An 8,859-nucleotide genomic window follows, 5' to 3' on the forward strand; every position below is an offset into this window, starting at 1 on the left:
TCATCCTTGAAACAAACAATGGGACTTACCCATTTTAATTGTTCAATAATTATGCTTATTTATAGGGACTTACCCATTCTAATTGTTCAATAATGATGCTTATTCATATGGAGAGAACATGATCCTTGAACCGAACAATGAGAATTGCCCGTTTTAATTGTTCAACAGTGATGCTTGGCCTCTCCCAGTGCACAAGTGATCAGATAAGCACACCTTTTGGGCATTGGAAGGGTTTGGTCCGTGGAATCCAGTGGACAGTAGCCAGCTGAATTCCTTGGAATCCAGGCGATTTACGTAATTTAACATTCGAGCAGTTAGTGAGAATTTGTCCGGCACTCAGAGGCAGAGAATAGACAGCCAACCAGTGGCACAACTGCTGATGCCATGGACCAGCTAATAATTAACCAAATGCGCCCGTCTGAGAGCGAGAGCCCCCTCTGTCCTGAATCTGTCGCAGACAATATCGACACAGATACAGACAAGAGCCATGCCTTTTGTTGGCGCCCATGAGGCCATGCGATGGTTCCATTCATCCACTCCACACCATCCTATTCGTCCATGATAATAAAATTGTTTACCAAGTGGACACCGAATGAGCTGTGTACATTGCACTCCTCCTAAAAGGCAGTGGAAGAGCCTTGCTAGCTCCCCAAAAGGCATGGCCTCTCGAGGCAAGGATCAGTTCTTCAGATTAGTATTGTTTCACTTTTCACAGAAAAATTCTTCAGATTAGTATTATTTCTGTTTTTTCAAAGAAAAGTTCTTCAGATCAGTATGATTGGTCGGCCGTACATACAGAATGAAAAGTACTCATATATAAAATGTCAATTATGTAGAAGACGAAAAAAATTAAGGGGATTATTTGATCCAGTTTTCATTGATAAACGTCTGAGAAATTTTCGTGCAAAATAAAGCCACATAATAATCATATAAGAACCAGTTTGCATCGATAAGGTCCAAATATAAGAGAGGTCGGCGCCACAATCATATATAAGAACCAGGTTAAATTGATAAGGTCCAAATATATTGCGCGGTAAAACGATAGCTCTAATGAGAGATCCCTCCCATTATATAAGAGCGCATTTGCAAGGCAGATTCTGCCATCCTTGACTTGAGATATTCTTGCTTCCGAACTTCAAGAAAAAGAGCCACCGAGCTCTGTTGTTGCCAGGACAGGCATGGAGGAAGAGACGCCTACCATGGCTGGTCCGGGACCGGGACGCAAACACGATAATGGCGTCAACGACCCGGAGGAGGGCCCGGGGAGCGCCGGCGACGGCATCAGCTCCCTGGAGCAGCCCCTGCTGAAGAAAAGCAACACCCTGACGGCCAACCACCTCGCCATGGTCGGCGCCAAGGTCTCGCACATTGAGAGCCTCGACTACGAGTGAGTACTCCGTCCATCAAATGCCCGATCCTCGGATGCAATTAGGCTGGTTGTTTAGTGAACTGAGCATGGTGTGCGTGCAGGATCATCGAGAACGACCTCTTCAAGCACGACTGGAGGAGCCGGTCCACCGTGGAGGTGCTGCAGTACGTGTTCCTCAAGTGGGCGCTGGCGTTCCTGGTGGGGCTCCTCACCGGCGTCATCGCGTCGCTCATCAACCTCGCCATCGAGAACATCTCCGGCATCAAGATGCTCCACATGGTCCAGCTCGTCCGGGACAAGAGGTACTGGGCCGGCTTCTTCTACTTCTCCGGCTTCAACTTGGCTCTCACGTTCGTCGCCGCCGTGCTCTGCGTCGTCTTCGCCCCCACCGCCGCCGGCCCGGGCATCCCCGAGATCAAGGCCTACCTCAACGGCGTCGACACGCCCAACATGTTCGGCGCGCCGCAGCTCATTGTCAAGGTAGCCTTGATTTCTTTCTTCTTCCGCCTGAATGAAATGCGTGACGTGACGTGATGGATGGGTGATGGATTTTTTCGTACGATGGTCAGATCATAGGCAGCATCTGCGCGGTGTCGTCGGGGCTGGATCTGGGCAAGGAAGGCCCGCTGGTGCACATCGGCGCGTGCCTCGCCAACCTGCTCAGCCAGGGCGGCTCCGGCCGGTTCCGCCTCCGCTGGAAGTGGCTGCGCTACTTCAACAACGACCGCGACCGGCGGGACCTCATCACCTGCGGCGCGTCGTCGGGCGTGTGCGCCGCGTTCCGGTCGCCCGTGGGCGGCGTGCTGTTCGCGCTGGAGGAGGTGGCGACGTGGTGGCGGAGCGCGCTGCTGTGGCGCACCTTCTTCAGCACGGCCACCGTGGTGGTGGTGCTGCGGGGCTTCATCGAGGTGTGCCGCGGCGGGCGGTGCGGCCTCTTCGGCGCGGGCGGGCTCATCATCTTCGACGTCGGCGACGTCACCGTCCGGTACCGCCTGGGCGACCTCCTCCTGGTCACGCTCGTCGGCGTCATCGGCGGCGTCCTCGGCGCGCTCTACAACCACGTCCTCCACATGGTGCTCCGCCTCTACAACCTCATCAACGACAAGGGCCGGATGGCGAAGCTGGCGCTGGCGCTGGCCGTGTGCGTGTTCACGTCGGCGGGGCTGTACGTGCTCCCCTTCGCCGTGCCGTGCACGCCGTGCGACCCGGCGTTCGGCGCCGCGTGCCCGGCCACCGGGAGGAGCGGCAACTTCAAGCAGTTCAACTGCCCCGCCGGGCAGTACAACGACCTGGCCACCCTCCTGCACGCCACCAACGTGGACGCCACACGCAACATCTTCTCCACGGGCACCCCCGGCGAGTTCCGGCTGGACTCCCTGCTCATCTTCTTCGCCATCTACTGCGTGCTGGGGCTCTTCACCTTCGGCATCGCCGTGCCGTCGGGGCTCTTCCTCCCCATCATCCTCATGGGCGCCGCCTACGGCCGCATCGTGGCGCTCGTGCTCCAGAGCGCGGTGGCGGCGAGCATCGACCACGGCCTCTACGCCGTGCTCGGCGCCGCGGCGCTCATGTCGGGCTCCATGAGGATGACCGTCTCGCTCTGCGTCATCTTCCTGGAGCTCACCAACAACCTCACTCTGCTGCCCATGACCATGTTCGTGCTGCTCATCGCCAAGACCGTCGGCGACGCCTTCAACCCCAGCATCTACGAGATCATCCTGGACCTCAAGGGGCTGCCCTTCCTAGAACCCAAGCCGGAGCCGTGGATGAAGGACCTCACAGTCGGCGAGCTCGCCGCCGCCAAGGCGCGCACCATCAGCCTCCAGGTGGTCGAGAAAGTGTCCACCGTCCTGGAGGTGCTGCGGAACACCGGCCACAACGGGTTCCCGGTGGTGGACCGGCCTCGGCCCGGCCTGTCGGAGCTGCACGGGCTGGTCCTCCGGTCGCACCTCGTGGCCGTCCTGAGGAAGCGGTGGTTCCTGGCGGAGAAGAGGAGGACGGAGGAGTGGGAGGCCAGGGAGCGGTTCTCGTCGGTGGAACTGGCCGACAAGAACTGCAAGATCGACGACCTCGAGCTCACGCCGGAGGAGCTGGAGATGTACGTGGACCTCCACCCGTTCACCAACACGACGCCGTACACCGTGGTGGAGACCATGTCGGTGGCCAAGGCCGTGGTGCTGTTCCGCTCCGTCGCGCTCCGGCACATGCTCATCATGCCCAAGTACCAGGGCCCCGAGGTGAGTCCAATCAACTCCAATGGCTTTCCGATCATCAACAACCTTGCACACATTTGGATTTGATGATGGATTGATTTTGGTGTGCAGATATCTCCGCTTGTGGGGATCTTGACGAGGCAAGACCTGCGGGCGCACAACATCCTCGGCGCATTTCCTCACCTGTCAAAGAAGAGCAAGGCACACTAAAGCTCAAGCTGAGGCTGAAAGCTACTAGCACCATTTTTGAGAATCTGGATTGCTAAATCTCAGTTGATTGAGACTTGTCTCGGTCCATGGCTCCATGCTATATTCGTGAGATCTTCTGTGAAGATCTGTGCAAAAAGTTTTTTTTTGTGTAATTTGAATGAGACTTGATTAAGTCTTAGTTGACTAAAATTTAGGAGGTAAATACACCGGCAGTCACAGAATTTGCACGCGGCGGTCAGTTTAGTGTACAAACTTGCAAAATACGTGTTTTTGGTTATCAAACTTGCACGGACGTGCAAATACGGTCACATTCTACGGTATCTAGCCGAACGTGGGGCCCACTGGCTGGTAGGGATTGTTTGCTGGGCGCACATTGGATTTTCTTGCAGAAAACTCCCTTGCATTTTTAATTTACATAGAAGCCCCGCAAATAAATTAAAAGAATGTTAATCAGGGGCTAGCGTGCACTGGTATTTTTCACAAGCACCCTTGCATTTTATTTACTTACTATGTAACAAGCCGATGAAATAAAATGAAAAATGGTTGTTGGCAAAGTTCGAACCAACGACCTGCTTCTAGTTGCAGCATAAGGATAGCGGCCAGATCAGCTTGTTGACGATTAATATGCACAACTAATCTTTATATCCCTTGAATGAGGGTGGACCGTATAAATAACGTGAAAAGTTTAGTGAAGAAATATAGGGCACGGATCGACCTCATGGTCGCTCCCCGTGCGTGTGGTTTAAGCATCCTCACCACCAGAACAAATGATGATATTAAAGAATAAACAACATTTTATCTTGTCGGTTCTTCATGTCTACCCAAAACAATATGTGTGGATCTCGCAAAAAAAACAACCATGTATGGTTTTACTTTCAAAAGGTTTTTCTTTGAGATAGCTTAACATGTAATATTACATGATTAACATTTTTCAAATACATGATTAGTATATTTGTATACATTAGAAACATTTTTAGCAAGATTAAAATCCTGTGAAAAAGTATATTACATGTTTAGCATTTTTTTCAAATACACATCTAACATTTTTAAAATACATGATTAACATTTTTTAAAATATAAGTTTTGATGTCTATTAATTTGATACACAATATCCGTTTTAGGTATACATCTAAGAACAACTTTATACAAGTTTAATATTTTTTAAACATATGGTTAATAGTTTTTAAAATACAAGTTTTTGATTTTTTTTCAATTTCATAGTAAATATTTTTGGATGTTAGAAAACATTTTTTAAACTATATCGACATTCTGATACATTGCATAAACATTTGAAAAATGCAACATATGTTTTTTCATTACACGAATATTTTTCTACAACGTTTCAACATTTTTTTGAAAATTTAACGTATCTTTTTGTCAACGCATGAATATTTTCGGGATAGATTTGTTTTTAATTTTTTCCTTCGGTGTTGGTAGAACATAAAGATTAGTCGTTCTTTCTAAACATGAACCAGCACCTGTCTGATGGCGTGGTGGTTTACACGCGAGCCTATTACTTGTAGGTTGTGAGTTCGGAATCCCAACCTTGCCATTAGATTTTTCATTTCATTTTAGGGGGTCAATATGTAAATAAAAATGAGTTTTCTGCAAATATACCATGTGAAAGCAGCTGACAGCGGTCTACGTTTACATACGCGGAATGTGACCGTAATTTAGCCACACCCTTTGAGAGTTATTACTGTCAACATGTTTCCTGTCTTGAAGCATGAGAACATTGACTCACTTGTCTCACTTGCATATTAGACGGGACACTCAGAGATTCTTTCTTTTCTTCCTTCTTTTTCTTTGGGAAACGTTTGGGCACGGTGCGCCGGCCGAAACGTTGTGCCGGTTCGCACGCCACGCTGGCAAACGCGCCCGCGCAGTGGCCCCGCATCCCCGCCTCCTTTCCTATGCGCCTCCATCCCCTACCTCCAGCCTATGTGCGCGCATCCTTCCCCTCTCCAGGGCTGCGACTAGGCCACCACGGACTCTATCGCCGGCGGCCAGGCGCTCCCTCGCCGGCCGCCATGGCTGCCTGCTGCCATGGCCAGATCCATCCCCTACCTAGAGCCTTCAAGCGCGCGCATCCCCTCCCCCCCCCCCCCCTCCTCCTCCCGGGTAGCAACTGCACCACAAGCTCCGTCGCCGGCGGCCAGGCGCTCCCTCGCCGCCCGCCATGGCTGCTTGCCCGCCATGCCCGGATCCACCCACGTATAGAAGTGTTGCAACCGTCACCTAGAAAAGCTTCAACAGCCATTGAAAAAGGCTTCAACCATAGACATAGAAAGCTTCAATGGCACTGCACAAAAAGGGGAAGCTGCAGCCATAGTTGAATTTTGCTACTACCGGCGAAGCTTTTTGCTACATCCATCAGGCGGAGCTCGGACCTCGCGACGACGACAACGATGTTTTGCTGCAACCGTAGCAGGATTTTGCTACTACGTTGGGGGTTTTCGCTACATCCATGTAAGGCGGAGCTGCGACCTCGTGAAGGCGGCGACGGCGTTTTTGCTACATTCGTAGTTTGATTTTGCTACTACCGCGGAAGTTTTTTGCTACATTCATTCAAATGGCGTTGATTGACTGGCGGCATAGATTTTTGCTACAACTGGCATAGCATTTTTGCTACAACTAGCGTCACGTTTTGCTACAACACACAGCCGGCGTCGCGGTTTTTCTACAACTAGCATCGTTTTTTGCTACAACCGGCATAATGTTTTGCTACATCCATCATGGCCGAGCTGCGACCTGCGACGACGACGACGGCTTTTTGTTACAACTGTCATAGGTATTTGCTACGTCCGGCAACGGGTTTTGTTACATCCGTTCATTTTTTTAGAATGCAAATGTTTGCTACCTGCAACGGCGAGCTAACAACCAGCGACAATGGCGACCTTTCTTTTTTGTTGCAACCGTGTCTCCATTTTGCTACGACCAACAACGAAAAATGCTACAACGGCCAATTATATTTGCTGGAACCAGTCAATCGCCAGCGAGGCGGAGCTGCATCCATGGCGTGCGCATGCGGGATCCATCCATGGCGAGCGCGGACGGCGAAGCTGCATCCATGGCGAGCGCGGCCAGAGGAGCTACATCCATGGCGAGCGCGGATCTCCGACGAGCGCGGGCGGCGGAGCTGCATCCATGGCGACCGCTGTTCTTGGGCAAACACAGAAGGCCGGCGAGGGCGCCCACCGGCGACGAGGGAACGCCGCGGTGGTGCTTCAAGCTCGGCCGTTTTCTCGCGGGGTATGGCGTGGTCTCGGCGGCGCTCGGGGGAGGAGACAACGTTTCTGCGAGAGGAAGAAGGGAGCTGGGCGAATCGTTTTTTACCTAGATCTGACGGTCTCCGCGATTTGATCTGACGGCCCGCGCGCGACCGGCCGAAACGTTGGGCCGGTGCGCCGGCGCAGATCACTGCCCTTTTTCTTTCCGGTTCAGGATTTGTTTGCTTTGCTGCCCATGTAAAATCACGCGTACACGTGTCCAATACACACTCATGATGCAATAAGCAGTTCTTAAAAATGTTTCAGCAAGAATTGGAAAGCGAGAAGTCCCAACCTTTTGTATGAGTTTTTCGATTGTGTCATCTTTTTGGCGCCTCTGTTGGACTTCATTATCAGCATTGACATCCACCTACGAACACGCGATCGTGCGTGCACACGCACAATTGTTTAAGCTGTATATCTGCTGGAAAGAACATTCAAAAATAGTTTTCGGTCTTGCTTGGATCAACGGAGTGTGGAGTTGGTTCCCACCTATTTCCTGTTTCTCTTAATTCCCAGATAGGTGGCATATAAACAAGTTTAAAAAGTTAATTATATTAAATTAATCAAATATATAGAAGAAAATATCAAGAACTACAAAATATGTAGAAGAAATTGTTGAGTATACTGATTATTAGAAAAGACGAGATACACTAGGATTTGTTCTGGCTTGTCTTATACTTCAAATAGATCATTGTACTTCTATATATATGCCCACGAGGCTCAAGCAATACAACAAACAATTACACCAACTCTCTCTTCCTTCTAACATGGTATCAGTTTCCGGGTTCTAAACCCTAGCCGTCGCCGCTTCCGCACCCGCACGCCGCCCCTGGGGCGGTCGGCCTCCATGACCGCCACTGGGGGCCGCGCCGCCCGTACCTAGGGTTCGTTCTCTGGCCGTGTTGGCCGGCTGCCCTAGAGAGTCTTTTCCCCGAGCCCTTGCTCCAGGGTTTTCTCTCTCCCGCTGGTCATCTTGATTGGCGGTTTCCTTTTTGTTTTCCGAATCTTAATCGGTTTGCGTCGCCCGCCGCCGTCGTCGACCCCGTGCGCCTCTACTCCAACACCAGCGCGATCGGCCAGCTTCCTCACCGACCCGGCGGCCTCGCGCGTCGTCCGCGCGTCTGCCCGCCGGTCGCCCCGACCCGGCGGCCTCGCGCGTCCTCCGCGCGTCTGCCCGCTGGTCGCCCCGACCTGGTGGCCTCGCGTCATGCGGCAGCCCTTCACCGCCGCCTTTCACGCGCCGGCCCGCCCGTCGATGTACGTCGACCGTCACCGCCCTGCTCCGACCGGGACTCCTGCATCACCACGATCCGGCGGCCTCGCGTCCCGCGGCGGCCAATCATAGCCGCCCTGCCACCCGCCATCGCCGGCTTCATCTCGGACTCCGCCGCCACCCCGCCTCCACCAAGCGGCGTACCCGACCTCGCGCGCGATCGGATTGATCACCTGCCCGTCGCTGCGATCCGCCTCAGCTATGTCGTGCGACCGACCTGACCCGTCGATTACGCGCGCCTTCGCAGGCCCCGTGAAGAGCGTCCCCGAGTTTAGCGCGCCCCTCCACCGATCGAGCAACGGGCTGCCGTTGTGTCGCCTTGTCGGCCCACAGCGCCGCCGCCCCGTGGTTCTTCTCCCGGCTACACCGACCCACGTCACCGCTGTGTCGCCCCTTCGGACCGTAGTGCCGCGGCCCGCGGTCCACCGCCGCCCCAAGGTCGTCCGATCCAGGTCGTCCCCGTGGTTGCAACGACTCTCGCGTCGCCGCTGTGTCGCCCCCGACGGGCCGTAGCGAGCGTGG

The 8,859-nt window shown here is 53.0% G+C and overlaps 1 protein-coding gene across 1 annotated transcript; it reads left to right on the plus strand.

Moving 5' to 3' along the window:
* The first annotated feature begins 1,049 nt into the window (after positions 1-1,049).
* Positions 1,050-4,369, plus strand: LOC109760872 (chloride channel protein CLC-a-like). The gene is made up of 4 exons (XM_020319671.4): positions 1,050-1,387; positions 1,471-1,849; positions 1,939-3,606; positions 3,694-4,369. The coding sequence occupies exons 1-4, from the start codon at positions 1,179-1,181 to the stop codon at positions 3,790-3,792; spliced, it is 2,355 nt and encodes a 784-aa protein (XP_020175260.1). The 5' UTR covers positions 1,050-1,178; the 3' UTR covers positions 3,793-4,369.
* The last annotated feature ends 4,490 nt before the right edge of the window (positions 4,370-8,859 follow it).

The sequence above is a fragment of the Aegilops tauschii genome, chromosome 6 (assembly GCF_002575655.3).
Source record: "Aegilops tauschii subsp. strangulata cultivar AL8/78 chromosome 6, Aet v6.0, whole genome shotgun sequence".
NCBI classification, from domain to species: domain Eukaryota; kingdom Viridiplantae; phylum Streptophyta; class Magnoliopsida; order Poales; family Poaceae; genus Aegilops; species Aegilops tauschii.

Coding starts and splice junctions, on each gene's coding strand:
- LOC109760872 (XM_020319671.4), top strand. CDS start 1,179: ATGGAGGAAGAGACGCCTACCATGGCTGGTCCGGGACCGGGACGCAAA. Junction 1,388..1,470: donor ATTGAGAGCCTCGACTACGA/GTGAGTACTCCG, acceptor GTGTGCGTGCAG/GATCATCGAGAACGACCTCT. Junction 1,850..1,938: donor CGCCGCAGCTCATTGTCAAG/GTAGCCTTGATT, acceptor TACGATGGTCAG/ATCATAGGCAGCATCTGCGC.